The sequence below is a fragment of the Elephantulus edwardii genome, unplaced genomic scaffold (genome assembly GCF_000299155.1).
Source record: "Elephantulus edwardii isolate Elephantulus edwardi_28Jun2011 unplaced genomic scaffold, EleEdw1.0 scaffold00026, whole genome shotgun sequence".
In the NCBI taxonomy this organism is placed as follows: Eukaryota; Metazoa; Chordata; class Mammalia; order Macroscelidea; family Macroscelididae; genus Elephantulus; species Elephantulus edwardii.
The window spans coordinates 6454110-6467284 of record NW_006399776.1 but is presented as its reverse complement, the minus strand read 5'-3'; the positions used below and the strand labels follow the sequence as shown (position 1 = coordinate 6467284).

Here is a 13175-nt window from a genome sequence, read left to right as displayed (position 1 = left end):
CTTTTGGTTTAGTAGCGCAGATCTATGTGACCCACGCCTCTAGAGCTCGCTAGTGATTTTGGTAATTAGTAAAACCTTAGTAAATACATGAACTATTTAAAGGAAAACAACCTGGGCATCTGGGAATATATAATGTTTAAGTCATTTACTTCATAAAATGTTTAAGTCATTTATTTACTACATTATTTTTTTCTATCAATAGGGATGAATACATTGCTTTGTGCCCCAATTCAGAGTCAGATTCAGATGCAACAGAGCGAGGTGTGTGTTTGTGCATATTGTAACCTTTTTTACAATTAAAACTTATTTTTAAAATAAATAACACATTTTATAATAATGGCATAACTAGGAGGAAAAAACCTTACCAAAATAGACAAGCATAGAATGGAAAACTTCCTATCTTACTTGTTAACTAAATATAGTTTAGATAACATAGAGATGTATTACTTTTACTAAGACTTCTCAAACTTTAATGAGCATACGAATCACCAGAGTATTTTATTAGAATGTACATTCTTATCTAGTATATTTGGAGTAGATTCTAAGATTCTGTTCTTAACAATATCCTGAGTGATGTTAGTACATTGGCCCACACATCACACTTTGGTTATCAGCCAATTAGACTATTTCCTTAAAAATAGAACTATTGCATTAAGATTCAAACAGAATCAAGTTCCTAAAAACACAGAATTATAAAGACTTTTCAGCATGACTGTATTTGGTGTTACTAGTCTTTTTTATTTTTTAAAAAAGTTTTTTTTAGTTTTTTGCATTTTCTAACTTTTTGAAGTTTCAAAAGTAAATTACTCAGAAAAGGTAGGAAAATTACTCATAACAAATTCTTTTCTATACACTGTACACAATGTTTTATAAAACTATCACAGAAGATTTTATATATATATATTATTGTACATGTTGTATAATACCTTTAAAAAGTTTGTTTGTTCACTTATTATTTGCTTTTATTATAGTTTTCAAGTACAGAACCCAGCCATGAAAGGGAACACCAAAACGACCAGACAGTCATCTATTCAGATGAAAATCAGATGGACCTGACAGCTAGTCACACCTTAATAATTGAAAATGACCTTTTAGATTGTGCCAAAAAGGAAAAATCCACCAAGATAGATACCACATCATTTCTGGCTAGTTTAAAGCTCCACACTGAAGATGCAAGAATGAAGAAAGAATCAAATGTTTCCATGGATCAAAATAATTCTTCAGAAAAGAAAGTAGATTTCAATGACTTCATAAAAAGATTGAAAATGGGCAAGTCTTATACTTCTCCTTTCGAAGAGTCTAATAAAGAAAATTATGAACCACCTATTTGTACCAAAGAATCTACTAATGCCTCTTCTGTACATGTATCACTTAATGAAGAGGAGAATGGCAGTGATCGGACAAGAATCTTTAGAGAACAAGATGATGGGATGAATTTTACTCAGTGTCATACAGCCAATATTCAGAATTTCGTTCCTGTATCCAGTGATGCTACCATAAATGAAGCTACAGGTGATGGTATTACTATTTGTGACAATGATTGCATGGACTTAACTCTTAACCACACCATACAGATTTTACCTTCAGCAGAAGATAATTTATCTAAGATCGAAAATCAAAACCAGAATGTCAGTATGGATGCTACAACACTTGACGGAACTAATGCTCTAGGAAAGAAGAAAGTCCTTAGGAGTAGAATGAATGCTGCATTTAAAGACTCTACCTTAAGCACTGAAGATAAAATTATCAAAAGTCAGATGGGAGCAGAAACTCACATAGTCACACAGACCTGTGACCAAAATGTCAAAAATTTGGCTATGATCTCAGAATCGACATCTTCCACTTGGACTATTGATGATCACAAGACAGTTTTTTATTCTACTTGCAGTGATGCCATGGAACTGACCAGATGTGTTTCTAGTATGTTAGAGGGGAAAAGTTTACCAAAGCATGATGATAATAATTCTAAAATGTGTCCCAGTTCAAATGCCATCTCTCTTCTCACAGAAAAAACATTTTATTCAGGAAATGATGGTATGGATATTACCAGAAGTCACACAGTTGCTATAGATAATAACATTTTTACACATGATCAGATAAATGTACAGATAGAGGCTGCACCAATGTCTGAAAAAGAAATGATGCTTCAAAATCACACAGGGGACGGAAATATTAATGTAAATTATGGCTCCATTCCTGACGTAGCTAAGGAATGTTTACAACATAGCCTAGGAAATTTTTTTTCTATTTCATTGACTGACAGAAAGACAGATGAAGATATGGATTTGACTAAATGTCACACAGTTAACTTAGGCTGTCAAGTGCCCCTTGCAGCTAATAATTTAGCACCCAAGGATGCTAGTAGATTTAACTCAGATGAAAGTGACAGAATGAATAAAAACCACATTGAACCTTCATCACAACTAAATGTGGTATCTGAAAATATCTTAACGACCACCTGGGGCAAAGAAAAAGATAAAGTTTCAAATATTTCATGCTATCTTGAGAAAGATTTTCCTCTCTTGGTTGACTGTAATCAGAACATAGAAAAAACCTATAAAATAACCTCTAATAGAGATCTTGATAAAAAAGTAGAATTGGAAATGAATAGAAATATGGTTTCAGGTGAACAACCTTTTTCTGCCACAAAGCCTTCATTTTCATCAGAGAGACAAGTATTTCTTAATACTGTTGTTAATAGCCATATTGTAGTACCAGGTGAGAATGCTAACCTATCTGAACCACTGAGAAAAAGTTTAGACAGCTCTACGCTTAACTGTTCTCATGACAAGATGGCTGTTTGTGGAGTGGAGGAAGAAAATATGGATTTAACAAAAAATGATACTGTCACTGGATTTGATCCTTCTGAAGTTCAAGGACTTAATAAAATTAAGTTAGAACACACTAATGGTCAGCTAATAACAGTAAGCAAACAGATATCTGTAGAAGTTGAAAAATGTAAGAAAAAGCCTGTAGAAAAAACTGGACTCTTTACATCTAGTAATATGGAAGGAGAGGACAAAATTGTACAGCAACCTGGATATCTGAATGAAGTACAAAATGTCAAAACTTTCGGAAGGAAAAGTGTTGGTGGACAAAAAAATGATAAGACTATTGTTTTTTCAGACGGTGATGAGAATGATATGGATATCACCAAAAGTTATACCTTAGAGATAAAGCATAAACCTTCATTAGGTGAAGATGATTCTCATTCGATGTTTATTTCAGGAACCTCTAAAACTGTTCTGTATACATGTGGGCAGGATGACATGGAAATCACTAGAAGTCACACAAATCCCTTAGATTGTAAAACTGCTTCACCAGCTAAAATAAGTCCTAGGCCCTTGGACAAGACTGTAATGTTTGTAGATGATGTCAGTGATCTAGATATGACAAAGGCCCACACCATCTTCACTGATTACCAAGCAAATGAGGGAACTGTGCTGCCAGTCAAACCTGACTTTGAGCTACCCAAAGTGAACAGCCTACAGATACCAAAAGTGACGTCTATTTCTGATGAGAAAAATATTTTCTTGCCAGAGGATGATGAAAATGGTCATCCAGCAACAAAATTCAGCCCCCTAACTATAAAGGTGGAAGGATCTAATAATGATCCTGTAGAAAGAGCTGAAGCATTTATAGGCCATGAAAATATGGAGATGTCTAAGCTTATGACTTGGAAGGATGACAAAGATAAACAGAAACCTGGATTTCTAAATGAAACTCAATCAGGTCACAGTCAGAGAAAGAAAAATCTTAGTCTCAAGAATGATAAGACTATTCTAACTTTAGAGGGTGATGAAAATGATATGGATATCACTGAGGGTTGTATGGTGGAAATAAATAATAAAAATGTCCCAGAAGATCAAAAGGACTCCCACTTGATGCCAGAGGCAGAGTCTTCTAAAACTGTTCTGTATACATGTGGGCAGGATGACATGGAAATCACTAGAAGTCACACAAGTCCCTTGGAATATAAAATTGTGTCGACAGATGAAATGCCTCCTAGGCCCGTGGACAAAACTGTAATGTTTGTAGATGATCATAATGATCTAGAAGTCACCAGGTGTCACACTGTTTTTACTGATTGTCAAACTGTGGAGCAATCACTACCAAAATACCCTCAATTTGAAAGAACAAAAGAAAGAAACTTGGGTGTTTCTTTTCCTAAAGATAATAGTTCTGTTCAAGAAGTCACTAAAAAACAAGCACTAGACATAGACAAAACTATTCCTCTCACTGAAAAACAGTGTCATGTGATACCCTTTGTACCTAATGTATTACCTGGGGGTCAAAGTGAGGTGAAAATCACCAAATTCCAAAGTACTGCTGTGAATGAAGAGGCCCTGAAGAAGGTTATAGATTTGGACTGTACATTGAGAAAAGACCAAACTGAAAACTGTCACTTAAATAGAAGAAATGTGGACTTTACACGTAGTCATGGAATGGTTACTTCTGGATCCAGTGATTCCTGTTTACCAAATGTAATTTGTGTTGTTAATATGGAGGAGAATATCATGACCTTGTGTGATAAAGAGGAGGAGAAAGCTAGTAATTGCACTAGGCAAAGTGATTTGACAAGTGAATATTATGTGAAATGTGAGGAATTGCCTATCTCTACTTCAAGTCCTTTGTTAGAGAAGGGAAAAATTACTCAAGTCAGTAACAAAGAACAATTAGACTATGTCCTAACACAGCCCCAAAATCAAGAGAACTTAGTTAAGGAACCCCACAATCTCTTAGCTAATCAAGATCTAAGGGAGATGAATAAATTTAATTTTAAGCTTTCAAATGATCAAATGGAAGACTTTATTGATAATGCAGAACAAAATAACTTAAAAATGACCTTTGTTGAGGTTTGTGTTGCTTCTCAGCCTCATTTTTCAACTGTATCTTCATTACCTCGAGAAGGAGAAAATATTGTCAATAAAGAGCAGATAATGTTTTCTAAAACTGGACATGAGAATTTAAATAGTGTTCCAGGAATCACCTCTCTTCCCGCATGTGAAAATGTGAAGAATGAGAGAGAGTTTACCATAGCCTATAAAAAGGAATTGAAGAAAAATATACCAACAGCTAAATGTGGTGAAGATACAGATTTCTGCAGCAGCTTACACTTGACTCATATTCATGCTAGAGAGCCATCAGATGGTAGGATTGCATCTGATGCTCCAAGTTATAGTAATGTCAAACCAAATCTGAATCATTTGGAAGAGAAAACTGAAGATATTTTAGATTTTCCAAGTCATGTACAACCACCTCCAGAACAGTTACCTGTTTTAGCAAATAAAGTACCCAATATAAGTATAGTGCATGCCACAGGCAAATGTAATACTGACATAGTATCCAGCAATGCTTCTGCTGATAGAAATGAAGAAAATAAGAATTCTCATAGTGGAGCTGAAGTCAACTCTGAATCATCAATGAAAGTTGTAAAAGATAAAAATAAAGTGAGAAAATGTTCTTTGGGAATCTTTTTGCCCAGATTGCCAAACAAGAGACATTATAGTGTCAGTGGTATGGATGACCTGGAGCAGATTTCTGCCAACATCACTGATTTAAATCACTTAGAAACTCGTCCTATCTGTAACAAAGATTCAGGCATTGAGTTTGTTTCCACTAAGCTAAATCTAAGTCCATCTCAGTATATAAATGAAGAAAATCTTCCTGTGTGTCCTGAGATTAATTCTTCTGACTCAATTAGCATAGAAACTGAAGCAAAGACTTTAATTGAGACATACCAAAAAGAGATTTTACCATCTGAAAATCAAGCAGAAGAACCCTGTACTAGTCAAAAAAGAACTTGGGTACAAGATGATGATGAGGATGATACTCAAAATGAGAAAAAAGTCAGAAAAAATGAGATTGGGCCTTGTGATCACAAAGATCAGGATCAGCAGGTGAGCTCTGTCGTAAACCAAGAAATGTTCTTAACTTATAATTTCAATTCAGTCAGATATTATTTTCCATTAAAAACCAAGAGAAATACGTAAAACCTTCAGTAAGTAGTTGATTAATAGTCTTAAAAATTAACAAATACTGAAAAATTATATATAGTACAAAAATGAACTTATTTTGTAATTTTAAGTGTTCTAGCACCTCTAGTGATTTGTCATTGATTTATATGAGTGATTTTCATATGAGAATCTTCATAGAGAGTATATGTGGTTTGAAAAGTCATCTTTGGTGTTAGCTATATTAGGGAAGTAAAACTCTTTTCCAATATAAAACCTTCATAAAGAAAAATTTGCGTTTTCTTTAGTGGGCGAGAGAATATCATCCAATATCTAACTGTGAAGCAAGTGAAATATTTTGTTTAGTAAAAGAGGTCATAGATTTTCTTTTGAAGTTGAGAAATGCTTTGTTTCTCCAAAAGTTAACTAAATCAGTCATTCAAGCTGAATTTTATAAGAGGGTAAATAAAGTTTGGAAAGCAGACAATCCTAGAAACTAGAAAACAACATTTAAACTCTGTTAAATACAAAGTTAGAAAATGGTTTCTGTAGTTCTCTTAAGATGTTTTTATTATGTACTGTTGAGTTGGAACTGACTCCCCAGTGGATTTTCACAGAGTAAATCACAGGAGAGGAAATTGCCCATGTGTCTTCTGTGGAGCAGATGGTGGATTTGAACCCCTTGCCTTTGAGTTGACAGCACAACTCCTTACCACTAAGTCATAAGGCTCCCTTCTCTAAGATGAAGTCATAAGAATATATTTGTAGTGGTTCTATAAAATACAATCAGTAGGAAACAATGGAAAAATATGAAGGTTTGAGAATGTAATAAGAATTATACAAAATTTAATAGAGTCTGTTAAAATTACTCTTCTATTTGTTCAGTAAATATTGAGTGAGTGTCCTCCATGTCCTGAACACCTTTTTAGGTTCTAGGACTCCAAAATCTGGTCTGCTGGAGCTTTCTAGCATTTAGAATATGTTGTATTTGAAAAAAATACATAAGGAAAATGATGAAAATGGTTTTTAAGTCTGTGAAATCAAATAGTTTAAAATGGTAAAAAGCAGGATCGTGTATCCTGTTTTACTTTAGCCAGAGGAATTACAGTCAGCTGAACATCAAAGTACTAATGTCTGTAATTTAGTTTCTTGTCCGTTTTCTGCCAAGAATACCATAAAATTATTTCTTTGTATTTTTAAGTATAATTATTTTTGTTTTTATACTGTTTCCTGTTACTTATTTTAATTTTTACTATTATTTTTCTTTTGAATTATAGCTAAATTTTATTTTAGAAATAAATTTTTTATTAGTGATCACCAAACATTTAATAATTAAAAGCATATAGTACCGTAATTTTATCTTTATGATATTCTTCCACTAATAATTTTAGATAAGTGATTGCCATCCTGAAGGGGATATTGATAAAAATGTCAGCAGTATGTTGATGAAAAGCCTGAGCAGGACCCCGTCTAGTTGCAGCAGCTCTTTGGATTCAATCAAGGCTGATGGGACTTCTCTCGACTTCAGCAGTAAGATGTCAATAAAAGCTTAAGTAATGACACTCATCTTGCTTGACCAATCATAAATTTGTTTCAACTCAAGAGATAGTTGATAAGTAAAATAATTTCTTCTTTTTATAGTCCATTATAATTTTTAAAAATATATACATATAGCAAAACATACATCAATTCAACAATTTCTACATATGCAATTCAGTGACATTGGTTGCATTCATTGAGTTATATAACCATTCTCACGCTCCTTTTCTGACTTACTCCTTTGCCATTAACATAAACTCACTCTCCCCCAAGATCCCTATCTAATCTTTCTAACTTTTTTCAGATTGATCCCATATACCTTTTTAATTCTTAGCTACTTTAACAAATTGAGAAAAGGTATACTACAGACAAATAGAAAGCTCTCCCTCAAAGATTAATATTTAGAAAACCATTAAAAATGTTGACTAGAACTTCAAAACTAGAATATATTTTGTCTGGCTAGATTACTGACTTTCCAGGAAAATGCTGATGAGTGACTTCAGAAGCATAAACTGCACATAAATATGAACAATAACTAAAATTATGTTTACAGTTTAGGATTGTTCATCACTTGCTTTTGCTTTCTTTTGTAGCACACCGCAATAGTCAAATGGAATCACAGTTCCTCAGGGATACAATTTGTGAAGAAAGTTTGAGAGAGGTATATGAAAAATATTTCACATTTCTAATACAGTTTATTTCTTAGTTGTCTTGTAAATTTTTTTCTTTATGAAATATTTCAAATATACAAAAGACTAGTTTCCTTTTACTTTGTTGAAGGTTCAACATGGCAATTAACAATGTTAAGTAGCTTAGAAAACTGAAAATTTTTTCTCAATTCTGCTGCTATAAACTGACCTTAAGAAATCATAGTAGGTAAAATATACTCATGTATAGTCTATACATATTGGGATAAGACTTGCATAAAGATATACAAAGTACTTTTAAGTTATTGAAAAGGGCCTATAGTCAAAGTGAGCTAACCTTGAATGGTTGTGGAAACACTTGCTTTTCTTAGAAACTCAAGGATGGGAGAATAACCGTAAGGGAGTTCTTTATACTGCTTCAAGTTCACATCTTAATTCAGAAGCCCCGACAGAGCAATCTTCCAACCACAGTAAGTGAAATTTCTTTGCAAAATAGTTACCTTAATGAAAATATAGTTTTTTTTAAAAACTGTGTCGTTAAGCATTTATTCTAATAAAGGAGGAAGCAAAATTTATAAATTTTAGAAATTTAGCAGATTCATTTATGTTTAGTATATAAAAGAAGTCTTGGATTTTTGCTATGTTATAGCTTTTGATAAGATAAAATTTTAGATTTTGTCCTCCCTGTTCACTATCTGTTCTGTCTTGAGAGGGTTGTTTTTTTCTGATTGAAAAAGTAAGTTAGGCCCTTTCCCCCTCATTATGAAATACCAGGTATAGCAGGCATTTTAGTAGTAAGATCAAAGCTTATTTGAGTAACAGAAATCAGCAAACTAAAAAAAATTACTAGGGAGCTTGGTCCTCGCCATTCTGAGTTACAGCAGGGCTGGGCTGAATGTCTGGGGCTTTAGGCAAGCATGGTACCAAGTGGGCAAGGATGCCATATGAGATCAATAAAGTGTTAACCAACCTTCCCCAAGTGGAGAGAGTCTCCAAAATCCTTGAGCAACATTTTTCTTTATACCAATGGAAAGTGTGTCATCCTGAGGAACATCGACAACCCTGCTATAGATCTAAACGGAGTGTACGCCCATCAGGTAGTGGTGGCCAGGTACACATCCAGTGGATTCTGTGTTGCCTCTGGAGATGTGCCTGAAAAGCTAAAAAAAAAAAACTGGGACACCACACAGAAGCAGCACCTTCTGAAGTATACAGGTATCAGCCTCACTGGGAAGATAAGGGACATCACGTGGACCTAGGACAGCAAGAGGATCACTGTGGTCAGGGAAGGGTTGGGAGAAATTCGTTGCCCCCTTCTTGTAGGACAGTGGTTCTTCTGTGAGTAAGATTATAGGACACAGCAAAGTAACCAATAATGTGGAATCAAACAGACCAGGTTATACTGGCTGGCCACGGGTAGGGACGAGAATTGTGGTGCCTTCTTTGAGGGGCAGCCTTCAAGTTCAAGTTCACTTTTGGGGACCACAGCCACTTTGTCAATTTTGTGAGATTCTGTCCCAACAAGAACAGGTTTGCCACAGCCAGCACTTATGGCCAGATCTATGTCTATAATGGAAAGATGGGAAAAGGTGTGCCCCCTGGGCAGTAGCCGGCTCATGACAGCTAATATATGCTATTATATAATGTATATATGCAGATAGCATTCACTTCCACTCTGCCTCTGGAGACAAGACATCCCAGTTCTGAGATATCACTGTGAATTAGGTTGTCAGCACATTCCCGCTGGGCTCCACTATCCTGGACCAGCAGTTCTGCTGCTTGTGGCAAAAGGACTTAACTGCTCAGAATCTTGTTTTGGGGGGTACATCAACTCCCTGGAAAAGAAAAACACCAGCAAACCCTAGCGGGTCATCAAGGGTTACAGCAAATCAATCCAGTATCTGACTGTGCAGCACAGTGCCAAGTCTTAGGTCTACTCTGGGAGCCTTGACAGGTACATCAATTATTGAGACTTGAAGACCAGAGAGTACAGCTCCTTCACTGTTAAAAGCCAGAAGAACCAGATGTTCAACATGACCACTGATGAGGTCAACTAGCTTATCACCTGCAGCATAGATGACATCATGAGGTAACACCATCTTCATGCTGTGGGACTAAGGACAAGGAGTGGTAAAGCTGGATATTCAACCGAATTGTATGACTGTTGGCTGGGGAAATAGAGGGGAAGTGTGGGTGTTGAGGGAGGACAATGACAAACACACAGTGGTTTTGTTCACAGGGCAGATTGTTCTGCTCACGGATCAAAAGAATTGCTTCATCATCAACACCAATGTTGAGGTGGTGGCACTGCTCAGTCCAGAAGGCCATCCTGAAGCCTGATGGACCTGGCCTATTCCCAGGAGAGGCCTTCCTTGAGATGTGTGATGTCAGCAAAGTGGTCATAGTCGTCTTCATTGTAGCCTATAGCAACATTTTCTACAGCCATCATGCCAAAATTGTCTGCTTTGCCTGGTCCCCGGACAAACAGCACTTTGTCTCTGGCAACATGGACATACTTGTATAGTCTGGACCTGAATGACCCAAAAACCAGGGTCACTTTCCAGCTACATCACATCAGCAGCCTGGCCTAGCTATATATGAACACACTGGTCACCACCTCCTAGGACACCTTCATCAATGAATGGACAATTACCTACTGAGACTCACCCCTAGTGGTGGAATCAGGGATTGAACTTGACTCTTGTATGATGTCCCATCCCTGCCTGTCTCAGGGAGGAGGCAGCAACTGACTATCCTCCCCTCAGTAGGGTGTCTGTGTTCATACTTGTCATTCTGAGAGCTTTGGATGGTATGTATCCATTTGCACATGAGAAGTAAAACAAACACAAATAAATATTAGTGGGAAAAAATGATTGTATAGGAAGGTTTTTTTCTCTTAAATTTATAGAAACTTTATAGAAGAGAGCTTTAGATGGTATCCATTTGCACATGAGAAGTAAAATGAACACTTACAAATAAATATTAGTGGGAAAACTTAAATGATTGTATAGGAATTTTTTCCTCTTAAGTTTATAGAAACTTTATAGAAGAGAGATTTAGACGGTATCCATTTGCACATGACAAGTAAAACAAACACAAATAAATATTAGTGGGAAAACTTAATGATTGTATAGGAATTTTTTCTCTTAAATTTATAGAAACTTTACAGAACTTAATAGGCCCGAGACCACAAAGCACACCTTAACAAATTGGAAATATAATTATAAATTATGTCATCTAGTCATAATTACATAAAGTTAGAAATAATTTTTTAAAAGCCCAGACATTCTTCTTAGCTTCTTGGAAATTTAGAAACACACTTATAGATAACCTTTGTATCAAATGTTGTTGTTGTTGTTAAGTGCCATCGAATCACAGGCGACTGATAACGACCCTTTGAAGGCGAGTCCTCGACGCTTGGGGGTCTTTCATCCTCTCTCCAGGTTCATAGGATTTCCGGAGGCAAGCTATTATGGAAGTGGATGCCACTCCTCCTTCCAAGCAAGTTTTAATCAGGGAGCTCCACCCCACTCTCTATCTGCATTGGGTAGCCAACCGTTGACACATTTGACACATCAGTGTCATTGTATCACATAGGAAACAAAAATTATTTGCAAAGTAAAGGAGAACATTTGATACCAAATCCATGAAACATATAGTAAAATTTATACTTAAAATGAAATAAAAATCTTGATGATCTTAAAAGTTGTTGTTGTTGTCTTTGTTATGTGCCATCGAGTCACTTGCGACTCAAAGTGACCCTATGTACAAGAGCCCTAAACCCTGCTCTATCATGTGCCAACCTCACCGTCTCCAACACACTTACTCCTACCACCCCAATCATAGAATCGATCCATCAATTCTCTTTCTGTCATCCCTAGTCACTCTCCAACTCTGCGATGCATAGCACGCAAGTATAAAAGAAATTTTTACTATTCACTTAAAAATCAGAACATGGGCAGTAAAATGAATCACATGTGTAAAATTATAATAAGAAGACAGAATTAACAAAGGCAGAAAGTTTGTGCTAATGAAATAGTATAAAGAAATGCAAATGATTATATTCTGGAAAGATAAAATAAGAATACTCAAGTCTAGGGAATGTAAACATACGGATGGTACTCTTCTCCAGCACCACAGCTCAAAGGCATCAATTCTCCTTCTGTCCTCCCTAGTCATTGTCCAACTCTCTGATGCACAACAAGTGATTGCAAAAACCATGGCCTGTATCAGATGCACCTTAGTCTCCAGAGAGACACTGTTGCTCTTGAGTACTTTAGAGAGGTCATTAACAGCAGACTTTCCCAATACAATACGTTTTTTGATTTCCTGACTGCTGGTACCAAGAGTGTTGATTGTGGAGCCGAGCAAACTGAAACTGTGAACGATCTCAATCTCTTCGCCATCCATCCTGATGCTACCAATTGGTCCAGTGGTGAGAATCTTTTGTCTTCTTGACATTGAGCCTCAGTCCATACTGAAGGCTGAAGTCCTTGACCTTCTGCAGCAAGTGCATGAGGTCCTCCTCGGTTTCAGCAAGCAGGGTTGTGTCATCTGCATAACGGAGATTGTTAATAGATCTTCCACCAATCCTGATGCCACAATTCCTTTTCCGGTTTTCCATCTATCTACTATTCTGTTTTTTGTTGTTCCTTACCGTAGAGTCAGAGCCAACCCACAGGTGACCCTCCAGTGGGTTTTCAGAGGCAGTTAAATTGCATGGGAAGAGATTGCCCATCCTTCTCCCACAAGCCATAGTCTTTCCATTTACTTGCTATACATCTGAGAACTGAACAGTGAATAAGAGTGACAGGAGAAGGATTGATGCCTTTGAGAAGAGTGCTTTCAGAAGGGTACTGAATATCCCATGGACTGAAAAAAAAACCCATCTTGGAGAAAGGGCGACTACAGTTTGCCTTGGAGGCAAAGAAGGGAAAGCTTCGTCTCACATGCTAGGGGCATTTTGCCATAAGAGACTGTCCTTGGAAAGGTACATCATGCTTGGAAAGGTGGAGGGTCAGCAAAAGAGAAGAAG

At 36.2% G+C, this 13175-nt stretch overlaps 1 protein-coding gene and 1 pseudogene across 1 annotated transcript; both read left to right on the top strand.

The window, feature by feature from the left end:
- The first annotated feature begins 204 nt into the window (after nucleotides 1–204).
- Nucleotides 205–7507, top strand: CASC5 (cancer susceptibility candidate 5). Its single transcript, XM_006883225.1, has 3 exons — nucleotides 205–261; nucleotides 972–5900; nucleotides 7346–7507. Exons 1-3 carry the CDS (start codon nucleotides 205–207, stop codon nucleotides 7505–7507), a joined length of 5148 nt encoding a protein of 1715 aa, XP_006883287.1.
- Nucleotides 7508–9077: 1570 nt separating this feature from the next.
- Nucleotides 9078–10197, top strand: LOC102851481 (annotated as a pseudogene).
- The last annotated feature ends 2978 nt before the right edge of the window (nucleotides 10198–13175 follow it).

Excerpts from the sequence above, each read along its gene's own strand:
- CASC5 (XM_006883225.1), top strand. The coding sequence starts at position 205 with ATGAATACATTGCTTTGTGCCCCAATTCAGAGTCAGATTCAGATGCAA. Across the intron at positions 262-971 it reads TTCAGATGCAACAGAGCGAG|TTTTCAAGTACAGAACCCAG; the intron begins GTGTGTGTTTGT and ends CTTTTATTATAG. Across the intron at positions 5,901-7,345 it reads ACAAAGATCAGGATCAGCAG|ATAAGTGATTGCCATCCTGA; the intron begins GTGAGCTCTGTC and ends TAATAATTTTAG.